At 48.3% G+C, this 12240-nt stretch overlaps 1 protein-coding gene across 1 annotated transcript; it reads right to left on the bottom strand.

Annotated features, from left to right (window-relative positions):
• Positions 1-877: 877 nt before the first annotated feature.
• Positions 878-7444, bottom strand: KIAA2013 (KIAA2013 ortholog). Its single transcript, XM_048824995.2, has 3 exons — positions 6236-7444; positions 3720-4573; positions 878-1609 (listed from the first exon to the last, which is right to left on the bottom strand). The coding sequence occupies exons 1-3, from the start codon at positions 7233-7235 to the stop codon at positions 1592-1594; spliced, it is 1872 nt and encodes a 623-aa protein (XP_048680952.1). The 5' UTR covers positions 7236-7444; the 3' UTR covers positions 878-1591.
• Between the last annotated feature and the right edge of the window lie 4796 nt (positions 7445-12240).

Raw genomic sequence — 12240 nt, 5'->3', positions numbered from 1 at the left:
GCCCTGAGAGGTTTTGCAAACTCTGCCTTGAGGAATTTTTTTTTGCAGGGGGGGTATACTAAGCAGGTCTTCTCAATCATCTAAATGGCAGCAGGAGCACTGAGTAAGTTTGGATAACTGAGGAAACTTTTACTGACACCATGGACATGACCCTGTTTCACATAACTAAACTCGTACTGTTTTAGTGGATGGTAGAAATACCACAGGATCAGATCTCATTAGTTTGGCATTTCCCTACAACAGATCTTCTGAGAGTTCAGTTTAAAATATTGACTTTAAAACACAGGTTAAGATTTCCCAGATAGTCTAGGGTATCTAGACATTTAAAATTAATGGAAGATGTTTAAATCCCCTAGGCTGCTTGAAAATCTCAACCTTAAAATATAAAATGAGTAAATATTACTGCTTTAAGGGACAAGTCTTCAGGGGTGGGTTCAAGGGATCCTTTTTTGGCCTATAGCATAGCAGGGAAAGCACAGAAAAAATAAGTTTGTCTTAAGACCTGGTTCCTTCTCCCCCCATTCTATGTGGAATATACTGGGCAAGGCTGAAGTTGTACGGTCTGTTTTCTGCTTCTCAAAGTACTGAGGAATAGCATCTTTTGTTCTTTCTAAAAAGGTCATGGCCTGGAAATAAGTTTCTCAACGTCTAGCTATTGGGTGTGCAAAATTTTACTTTGACCCGTGATTTAGAGAATGTTTGGAGTTCTTGGCCCTTTACCCACCATTTTTCCCTATTTAATTATTTTTCCCCTTAAATCCAAACCCACTTCAATAGCGTCCTTGGTTCTGACTGTAACTAGAGCTGCTGGCACTCCATTTCCAAAAGGTGCTGCTTTTTCTTTTGAACCTATGGAAAAAGTGAACCATAACATGTGTAGACTGAAAGGTATTTATTTAAAAACAACAGCTTTGGAATTTTAAAACCAAACAATCTTCAAATCACTATAAAGTAGGATGCCTCCCCAGAAGCCAGAACATACCAATGCACAAAGTCTCAATATTATGCTCAGAACAGAAAATTGGCAGGTCAGCATTTCCAAATATAACCCAGAAATCGCTTCATTAAACTGATTATTTTGCACTCTACAATCAGAGCCTGAGCTAAACTTGTTACACCAGCACTTATATGTACAGTTTAAGTGGGTGTTTGCTATACATTTGAATGCAAAATTAACATCCTGTCCCACCCCTGCCCTGCAGTGCAATAAATTAAAATGCATTCTAGAAAGGAGAAGTGACATTGAATTAAAGAATTTTCTAGTTAGGTTAACTCTGAAGGGAACGCTCATTCTTTATTTTCCTGTAAAGTTAAAAAGAATCAAAGGACTCATATTTTCAAGTATTCCTCACCACGTGGATTAATCTTACAGAACTGAACACGTTACACAGAAAAAGACACCCCAGTGATACATGAGCTTCTAGTGTAAACCTTTGAATCACCATAAACTTTCGAAGTCACGGATTCCCCTCTTAACAAGGCACAAAAGGGTTGTTGCTTTCAGAAGGTCCTTGTTCTCAGCCGCAGAACTGTCGGGCACTAGGTGTCTTGTGCAAATGGAGGCTGAAAGCAGGACTGTTAGTTCACTTGCTCAGACACTGGGATCTTCCTGTGCAATTAATAAAACAAGGTGTTATCTTGCTTACAGCTACAGAAACCTTATATTTCAGCAACAGATTTCACTTCATCCCCGTCTGTGGCACGGAGCTGTCATTAGACCACACAGGCTCTGTACCATCTTCATTGTAGCTGGCTACAGCCCAAGACATTGAATGAGCTAATCTGCTGGACATTGCACGACTCCTTGCAAAGCAAAGAGCACCAATGCAAGAAACAGATGCTTACTCAGCTCCAAGTCTATGGCTGTGCAGTTTCTCTAATTCAATGGATAGTGTCAGTGCTAATAAGCTGTAATGGTGAACACAATCCATTATGTAAAAGGCAGAAGGTGAGTCTCCCCAATCCTTCAGTAGCAAAGGCAGAGAGCGATATAGACAGCAGTGAATAAGGGTCATAAGACAGTTTGAGTTCCAGGATGCAGTAGCCACACACCACAATACAAATGACTTCCTGAGCACTTTTCCCTTTGCATTAATATTTTGATCATGATCTCAGGGAGATCATGCAACTGTCTGCAGATTTCTGTGATCTTCCTATGTCTAGCTGGAGTCTAGCCACAAGTGCTGGAGAACCTTCAACGCCCAATGACCTCACAGAAATGCACGTGTTCAGCACCACTCAGGATCAGTCTCCCAACAGCAGTCAGGGAGCCAAGAAGTTACTTGCATATGAGAGAGGAGAGAATCTCCTTGAAAGTCCATCTCTAACCCCCTCTTATTTTGTGAACATTAACCTAAGTCCAGTGTCTAGTCCAGCCTCAGCTAACCTTCATTTAATTTGCTTTTCTGATTTAGAAAAGTAAGACAATCTGAAGCCAGAATGAAAAGGAGTGCTTGTGGCACCTTAGAGACTAACCAATTTATTTGAGCATAAGCTTTTGTGAGCTACAGCTCACTTCATCGGATGCATCACGAAAGCTTATGCTCAAATAAATTGGTGAGTCTCTAAGGTGCCACAAGTACTCCTTTTCTTTTTGCGAATACAGACTAACACGGCTGTTACTCTGAAACCTGAAGCCAGAATGTTTCCCCTGAGCACGTCTCTATTTAGTGACTGTTTATTAATAAACACACACAACAATTCTGCAGTTAAGTCTTAAAATTGATCTTAAAGAGAGGAGGTTTTGAACAACGCACTTGGCTCACACAGCAAGTCAGTCTAATTTTTCATTTTCCCTTCCAGGCCAGTAAGGTGCAACTAGAAAATATTGGCACTAAGAGAAGGAGAATGTTTCCTAGTCCCTGTTCTGTACCAAGTACATCTCTTCCACTCTTGCCCTTGACTATGCCAAGTCACCCTGGCCACTAATCTTAAGGTACCGTAGTAAACCAAGTACTCAAAGCCCTTATGCAGCTGGGAGGTGCAAAAAATCTTGGGGCCCAAATCCCCAGCTTTCAGAAAAGAACACTCTGTCCTGCCTTCAGGATGGCTCTATATTTAGTCTAAATAGCAGGAGAACGAATATTGGTTTTGTACGTCTCCAAACTGAGGCTGGTAAAGGTGACATTCAGTGAGAACCACGCAGTGACTACAAGTTTAGAATATTTATCCACAGACCCAACAAATAAGCATCTGGACTAGGGCGGGAGCTTGCACGTGTGTGTGAATTTCCATATTATACAATTCACTCACAGCAGACAAGGGTGCAAGCAATGCCCACACAACAGTGGGGATAAGAGTACTCCATGGAAAAAGCACGCAGCTTTGTCACTAGCATTCCACGACTGTATAACTGCATGACAAACCCCATATGGTGTCACTGCTGCAACGGTGGTGTTAATACAAACAAACCTCTAAGTTTCTGCAGTGAAAGAGGGGGTCTGCTTTAAATAGTAGCCATCCAAAGGGTTTTACAAGGAATAACAATGGATTTATTTTGCTAATGGTTGAGTCTTGCAGTCTCCCTGACCTAATCCTACTGTCTTGCCAGAAGAGTCACCTTTCCGGGACAAGTGTGCATGTGTGCACGCGTGCACACACACACTTCAAGACAGATTCAAAACCCTTTCACAACCAGAGAGAACCTCCCTAACAGCTGACAGAAAACCAGGCTGATAACTTGGCTCCCAAGAAAGCAGCGGACAGTGGCAGCTTTATACCTTACTCCTGAAGAGTGGCTTGGCTCCTGGCCCACAGTATTCATTGTAGATGAGTTTGAACAGAAACAGGTGGAAGAGTGTGATTAATGAGGCCACACTGAACCAGAACAGGAAGGGTAAACCTGGGTACTGCTTGGCCATGTGCTCCTCATGGGCCAGGATAGCTTTCAGATGTAGCGTGTGTCTCAGGTCCTGCAGATGGGTCAGGTCTGTAGATATATAAAGTAATGGTGTGATAGGCTGAGTCACCATGACAGGGAAGGTGTGACCCCGCAGCTCGGATGTCAACTCCACAGGCTCATTCAAGCAGCCCGCCTCGCAGGCATACAGCCTAACTGGCTTGTCCTGGAACTTCACAGACACATGCAGGAAGGGCTTTCCTTCAGCATCCAGCAGAACAGCCAGATTAATCAGGTCTTTGTTATAGTGGATCCCACGCAGGGAATAGCTGTTGTGAAGCACATCAGGGTCAGCCTGAAACTGGAGATGGTTTTCTGTGAACTGCAGACCTCCAAAGCTGAGCACCATCCCCTGCATGAGTCCATGGACCCCAGCTGCCACCAGGCTCTTGCATCCCCGCTTCTGGAGAGTCAGCTTCCACAAGTCTGAGAGCTGCAGAATCTGAGGAACACTGGACAGCTTCTCGGGCCACAGGTTCTCTGCATGCATGGTTGCATGGCCACTGAAGCAGTGGTCAGCATATTTCAAGTTGGCTTCCATTTTTTCTCTGTCCTCACCACCAATGAGTGGATCCAGTAGAGGAGCTGGCATGCAAGATAGGACATAGTAGAGAGTCATATTGACAGTCTTGCTGGATGGTGTGTGGGAATCTGTAATCTTTCTCATTTCGACCCCTGCAATATAGGAAAAAAAATCGCTCAATGTCACACCTGTCTGTCAACAAGTGTTTAAATAGAGAAAACAGGAAGTTCAGATTTGCAGACACTGGTGCCAACAGCTACACAGATGTTGGTGTGAGGGTGACAAGGAACTGAGTGCAAAGCTCACGCTTGGCTGCCAGTGCTCAGCCATTTCTTACTCTGGTATCTTCCATTTTAACTTGTTTTGAAAACACTGAAGTGAATGGAACAAATTAGGGACCTGATCATGTCCCATTTATTATAAATCAAAACAGGAAAAGTTGCATTTTTCTCTTTTTTTTTTTAAAAAATTGCTATGTGGACACCTTGTACTAAGTTTCAGCCCAGAGGAAATTTTAATGGGCAAGATATATATCCTGTGAAGGAAGACTTACAGACTCCCTTTCCGTAGAATTGTACACATGTATAACACATAGGGACCCATCAAGGCTACTTCAGTTCCAGTACACTCACATAACTGACATTAACTTAGTGTTAACCAACCCTACCCAGTCTAAAGCAAGTACAGGACTATTACATTATTCCTGGAGAAACCAAGGAGCTCTTGGTTAAGCATGTCTATAGTTGAATTCTCTCTAGTTATGTTAATAGAACTTCTGCTGCTCTGAGACCCTGTGGATGTATGTGTAACGGTGACTAACTTCCTTATTAATGTAGTTGGATTTTCCATGCTTTTTGAAAAGCTTTACAAACTGTAATTTACCAGATTTATGAGGTACTTTGTAGTCTCATCCTACTGATCCCTAGAATTGATTTCCAGCCTGTAACAATAGATTACCTCTGAGAAAAGGTTAAAAATGGGTATGTTTAGTCTTGGGCGGGGGCGGGGGGGGAGAGAAGACTTGATAAATCTTCAGATATGTTAAGGCCTGCTATAAAAAGGACAGTGATCAATTGTTCTCCATGTCCATTTAAGGTAGGACAAGAAGTAATGGGCTTAATCTGCAGCCAGAAAGACTTAGGTTAAATATTAGGAAAAACTTTCTAACTTTAAGGGTATTTAAGTACTGGAATAGGCTTTCGGGGAAATTGTGGAATCCCATCGTTGGAAGTTTTTAAGAATGGGTTAGACAAACACTTGTCAGGGATGGTCTAGGTATATTTGGTTCTGTCTCAGCAAACAGGGCTAGATGAGATGACCTCTCAGTCTCACTGAATAGGCCCAGAAGAGACCTTGTCTTAGTATTCAGCTGCTGCCGGTCCCATTAGCACCCACAACTTTAATTGAAGTTAAGAACTTCTGAAAAACTAGACTAAGGTTTCTCAGATTGGGCAGCCAGGATCAGAGGCTACTTAGTTTTAGCCTCTGATTTGCCTCAGATTACACAGCAAGCCAGTGGCAGATCTAGAGCAGGGACTAGAAATCAGAAGCCACTTCTTAAAGTTCTCTCCTTAACCTTTGTTTCTTTATCTAATAATGTTTAGCTACCTTTGAAGTGCTTTGAGCAAAAAGCATTAGGTTATTAACAACCTGAGACATCCCTACTGTCCCTCTAACCATCTCAGAGGAAGGATGAAATTTCACGTGAGCCGAAATGCTTCATAAGTGACCAGAACGTTGTGAGTGGAGCTCACCTGTTAATGCAATGGGGTGCTCTCGCTACTTGGTTTTCAAGTGAACCTAGCTCTCCTTACCTGAAATAAACAAATCGGACCAAGTCTGCTGGTGCTCCTGGAACAGCTCCTCAACCCCCATCTGCATCACCTCCAGCATCTCCTTCTTAGCCAACTCCCTCAGCTTGCTGAAGGTTTCCTCCAGGCTGGAGGGCTCTATGGGCTCTGAGGTGTATACAACGGACAGCACTGTCTCATGGAAATGAGACTTGGGTGCCACCTGCACCCGGGTCACCAGTTTCTTGGCAGCCACCACCACCAGCACCACCTTGGAGCTGCTAGCAAGGAGCACCCGGCCGGACGAGAACAGGAACTGCCGGTCCCCCACCTTCTCCAGGCTGGTGATGAACTTGGCTCCCAGGGCAGAGGAGGGGGAGGAAGGGGTGGAGGCCTCGAAGGCGATGACCCTCTCGGTGGGGTTGGCGATGTGGATCCGCTGCAGGTAGAGGTGGGGCCGGCTGCGGTGGGCCAGCAGCTCCTCCCGGACCGTCACGCAGTCGCGGGCGGGGGCTTGGGCTGCGGCCGGCCCCTGCCCGCTCGGGACGCACCGCACCCGCCGCACCGCCCCGTCCCGCAGCACCACCGCCGCGGCCCGGGCCTCAGCCTGCCCGCTCACCGCCTTGAGCTGCACCAGCGCCGGGTAGTCGGTGGCGTGGGCCGGGCCGGCCGCGGAGGCCCCGGCGGACACCCAGAGCCGGTTGGCGGCGACGTCCAGCAGCAGGAAGCCGTTGCCCACTAGGGCCGGGTGCCCCCCCGCAGCCTCCGGGGCGCCGTCGCCGGGGAGGCGCAGCCTCAGGGCATCGCCGCGCTCCTCCAGCCCCGGCCAGGCCCGCGTCTCGGCCTGGAGGCAGAGCCCGGCCTCCCCGCCGCGCGGCTCCCCGGCGCCCCAGGGCAGGCGCGGCCGGGCGCCCCCCAGGTACCAGTAGGCCACGAGCAGGAAGCCGAGCAGGGCCAGGAGGCGCCGGGCCCAGCTGCTGGAGAGCAGCCCCGGGAAGCCCTTCAGCCGCTGCTGCAGCCACATGGGGGGCGGGGGGGGCCTGGAGTCGCCCGCGGCCTGGAGCTACCAGCCGCCCCGTGGGGGGGCCCTCATCCCCGGCCTGCGCGCCTCCCTCCGCCCGGCCCGCACCCGAGCCGCGCTTCCGCCCGCGCCTGCCCGACCTGCCGCAAACCGAGCGCCCCCGCGGCCGGAAAGCGGAGCCTGACCCGGAGCACGACGCTTTACGACAGACAAGGCGGGCTTAACCCTTAGGGGTCCGGGGAAGGTGGAGGGTTCGGTGCCAGGCTGGGTGCGCGCTGGGGGCGGGGGCGGTGCCAGGCTGGGTGCGCGCTGGGGGGCGGGGGAAGTGCCAGGCTGGGTGCGCGCTGGGGGCGGGGGCGGTGCCAGGCTGGGTGCGCGCTGGGGGCGGGGGCGGTGCCAGGCTGGGTGCGCGCTGGGGGGCGGGGGAAGTGCCAGGCTGGGTGCGCGCTGGGGGGCGGGGGAAGTGCCAGGCTGGGTGCGCGCTGGGGCCGGGGGCGGTGCCAGGCTGGGTGAATGCTGGGGGTGGGGGCGGTGCCAGGCTGGGTGCGCGCTGGGGGGCGGGGGAAGTGCCAGGCTGGGTGCGCGCTGGGGGGTGGGGGCAGTGCCAGGCTGGGTGCGCGCTGGGGGGCGGGGGAAGTGCCAGGCTGGGTGCGCACTGGGGGTGGGGGCAGTGCCAGGCTGGGTGCGCGCTGGGGCCGGGGGCGGTGCCAGGCTGGGTGCGCGCTGGGGCCGGGGGCGGTGCCAGGCTGGGTGAATGCTGGGGGCGGGGGAGGTGCCAGGCTGGGTGCGCGCTGGGGGCGGGGGCGGTGCCAGGCTGGGTGCGCGCTGGGGGGCGGGGGCGGTGCCAGGCTGGGTGCGCGCTGGGGGGCGGGGGCAGTGGCAGGCTGGGTGTGCGCTGGGGGCGGGGGAAGTGCCAGGCTGGGTGTGCGCTGGGGGCGGGGGCAGTGGCAGGCTGGGTGTGCGCTGGGGGCGGGGGAAGTGCCAGGCTGGATGTGCTGTGGGGGGGCAGTGCCAGGCTGGGTGCGTGCTGGGGGCGGGGGAAGTGCCAGGCTGGGTGAATGCTTGGGGCCGGGGGCGGTGCCAGGCTGGGTGCGCGCTGGGGGCCGGGGGCGGTGCCAGGCTGGGTGAATGCTGGGGGCCGGGGGAAGTGCCAGGCTGGGTGAATGCTGGGGGCCGGGGGCGGTGCCAGGCTGGGTGCGCGCTGGGGGCCGGGGGCGGTGCCAGGCTGGGTGTGTGTAGACAGAGCAGTGTTAGGCTCTGTGCTGACTGTGGCGAGCTCCTGAGATGCTGATGGGAGGGTGGGGGCAGTGCCAGGCTGGGTGCTGCTGGGACCAATGTTAGATCGAGGTGTGTGTCTCTGTGGACTCGTCTCCAGCTATCTGCAGGCAGTACCAGAGCTCTGTGGCCTTGCTAGGTTATATGTGTCCAAGGAAGTCCATGATTAGTTACAGGTTAAAAGTTGTTCTGAAATCAGTTCTTTCTGAGAATCTAACTCCTGTGCTTGTTGCCCCCAGCTGTGACTTCCTTGTTAGATTTCTCTTCCCAGCAATCAGGCAGAGCTCTCTAGCTGTTACTGTTCTGGTGTTGGCAGAGGTCAAACAGAAAGTGACAGAGATAAAATGAAGAGTAGATATTCTCCTCTTTGGAGATGTGCTTTGAACCCCAGTGTGGCACAACTGGGCAGTCAGAAACTCTTTAAAAGTTCTAATTTGTCTTGTTCTATTTCTGGTTACAGTAGGGTGATATGTTCCAAATACACTCACATGATAAAGTGTCAGACATAGATGCAACCACTGGAGAGGCAAGGGGAGATGTACGCCTCAACTTTACTCTCTCAGTGTAGCTGAAGGACGCTTGAATTTCATTCTTGCTCTCCTTCCCCCACTTCCTGAATCTCAAATTTGTTTAAAATGTGGAATCACCTCTAGTCAAGGTATGCAAAGAGCAACTTCCAGCACAGTGTAGACCCTACTGTATCAGGGGCTTGTTTCAAGTCTCTGCTAAGGGAATATGCAAGATCTACACAGAGCAATTCCATCCGTTGCATTGGATCATTAGTAATTCATAAAAGCTTTTCTGCTCTTTGGCTACCACTTGACAGACACATACCAAAATCAGGCAGCCTTCCAGAGTCTGATTTAAAAACCAGCCTGACTTGGCAATGGGTTTCTTATAATATAAAGTGGGTACTGTTACTGCACTGTAGAGAGAGCATCACCTAGAGCAGCCCTGCTGGAATACCACCAGCTTCTTATTATAAATCTCTCTTTTCAGACTGTCTAGATCTCAACCTCGTAGTATCACGTTGGTCTGAAATACGATATTTAAGCAGCTGGCTCAAATGAGCCACTTAAATCTCATTCATTTGATTTTAAGTTGCTCTTTAAATACATTTCTGTAGTTTCTGCAGATTTTACACCAGTCTCAAGGCAAAAAGAATGATTTTGCTTATAAAATTAAAGTTGGCCAGACAGTTCTTTTCTGAGGATTAGTTGTTACTTGGATGAGACTACTCCAGAGAACGTCTAGTGGCTGCAGGAAGTGGTGTCAATGATTTAGAGTCAGTATTGAATCAGTACCCCAACACGGAGGGTGCTGTATGGCTGAAGATACTGTCTTTTGTTCAAACCAAATTCTTGGCCATGTGACGATTTCATGGTACCTGTAGTATCAGCCAAGGAGTCATGGCCACATTTCAATGTAAGGAATTATATTTTGCCTCCTTAAATCTGCTGACTTTACGGACTAAACCAATTTTTTTCTCATAATACAAGTTGTTAATTACATTTTATTCCTGTTATCCCAGCACAGCCTGTAAGATTAAGGAGAAAAAGCTGGGGTCTCTTCTGTTAGGTTTAAATATTTGCCCACGCTGTATAGTGAATGGAAAAAATAAGCTTTATGCTGGGACTGAAATCTACAGACCAAGCCAATGCAAATTGTGCTTTGCCCTATAGTTTTCAAATGACAGTACAAATCACAGAGAAATATAATGAGCAGAAGTGGGGTAGGAAAGGTGTTCACTGGGTGGGAAATTAACTATTTAGAGCCAGAGAACTGACAGTTTAGTGAGGGGAAAGAGGGGAGAAAAGTTTCTTGCCTTCCTCCCTGTAAATACATTACTGACTTTATGGCATCTGCGATCTTTTAAAAAAATGGAGGGCGAAATCCCAGTACCTCAAGTGAATGATAAAATTCCCTCTGATTAATTTAAATAGGGCCACGATTTTTCCTCCAGGGTATCCACTTATTTGGTTGAGGACCTATTAAAACTGAGTTCTGTTTCTTTAAATCGTTGGCAAGCTGATGCTTCACATGAAGCACGTGTTGCACGTACTCACTGGAACATCTGCACTGGCAGCTTCTGCTGTTTAAAAAGACAGGCGACGAATTCCAGCAGGAGGGCAAAGAGGACAAACAGAGAACCAGGAAAGAAACATACAATCACTGGGATGGTTGGTATAGCTGCAGAATGCAAGCAAGGCTGCCAGGCTGGGACAGTTTCAATAAGGGGAGATTATACACAATGACAAATTCAGGTTTAAAATGCACCTAGAAATCTCTCATTTTAGAATGGAAATACTTAAAATGAGAGGTTTCAGAGGAACAGCCGTGTTAGTCTGTATTCGCAAAAAGAAAAGGAGTACTTGTGGCACCTTAGAGACTAACCAATTTATTTGAGCATGAGCTTTCGTGAGCTACAGCTCACTTCATCAGATGTTTACCGTGGAAACTGCAGCAGACTTTATATACACACAGAGAATATGAATTGTATTGTTTCATATTCTCTGTGTGTATATAAAGTCTGCTGCAGTTTCCACGGTAAACATCTGATGAAGTGAGCTGTAGCTCACGAAAGCTCATGCTCAAATAAATTGGTTAGTCTCTAAGGTGCCACAAGTACTCCTTTTCTTCTTAAAATGAGAGACAGACAGGCCTGTTCCAAAAATCTGAGATGAAAATGTGGAGCTGAATCCAGTTTGAATCCACATAAAGGGCTGAATCAAAACCTGGATCTGAACTTGAGACCTGGCTCCAAACCTGAACTCACAGATTTGAAATTTGAATCTATATAAAGGGCTCAGCCAAAACATTGGATCTGAACTTTCCCTGACAGTAGGAGTTTGAAATCCAGATCCAAACTTCCCCAATGTTTGGTGTGTCCAGATCTGGGGTTTGGATCTGCCTTATTATAAAGATATTTATTCAGTATTTATATTGCAGTAGCACCTAAAGGTCACACACAGGTTGGGGGGCATTGATGGATTTGAGTTGCCTTGGGATTTGAGTCCAGCGTTTTGGTTCGGGCTTGTCTCTAATTAAACAAATCCCAAGTGAAAGGATCTTCCTTTAAAATAAAACGAATGAGACCTGGCACGTTTGAAGAGGCAGGTTTTCTAGGGAAAGTCCATAGCCTATCAGATTGCTATCTGCTGTGGTGCATTGTTTTATACTGAAGACTTTTCTGTTTGCCCAACTATATTGAGAAAATCACTACTCTGAGGTCAGGGACTGGAATCAAAGGTGACTTAAACACATCAGGCATTTACTTTGATTGCACAAATAAATCAGATCTATGGCTCTTTGTTGAGGTGTCAAGGTTGCCAGTATTCTTACATGAAGCAAAATGGAATGCCCCAACTAGTTATAAAACTATAGACCTACATCTCACTGGGATATCTTTGATGCACTTCATATTTTCTCTTCCCTTTCAAGATCTTGCTTCCTTAGGTTTCCCCCGCAGAGGCCCATAGGGAACTAAAATTCCACTTGATTGCAAGTTTGTTTTGCCTGCCTAAAGACAGCAGGTTTGGGACACAGGATTCTACATCACTGAGTGAGTTTCTTCTCTGATTTACAACTGTGAGCTTTGTGATCAGGAAGCATCCAACATCTGATCCATTACTCTGATGCTAAGATCCTGACACATGCTGTACATTTCCTGATACTTACTCCCTGTCCTCAGTCAAGCACTCCCCATCTCTCTGATACTATAGCACTTTTTTCT

This window comes from Caretta caretta, chromosome 18 (assembly GCF_965140235.1).
Source record: "Caretta caretta isolate rCarCar2 chromosome 18, rCarCar1.hap1, whole genome shotgun sequence".
Lineage (NCBI taxonomy): Eukaryota > Metazoa > Chordata > Testudines > Cheloniidae > Caretta > Caretta caretta.
Note: the sequence above shows the minus strand (reverse complement) of the source record. Positions and strands in the feature narration are given on the sequence as shown.

Coding starts and splice junctions, on each gene's coding strand:
- KIAA2013 (XM_048824995.2), bottom strand. CDS start 7,235: ATGTGGCTGCAGCAGCGGCTGAAGGGCTTCCCGGGGCTGCTCTCCAGC. Junction 4,574..6,235: donor GTCCGATTTGTTTATTTCAG/GTAAGGAGAGCT, acceptor CCTATATTGCAG/GGGTCGAAATGAGAAAGATT.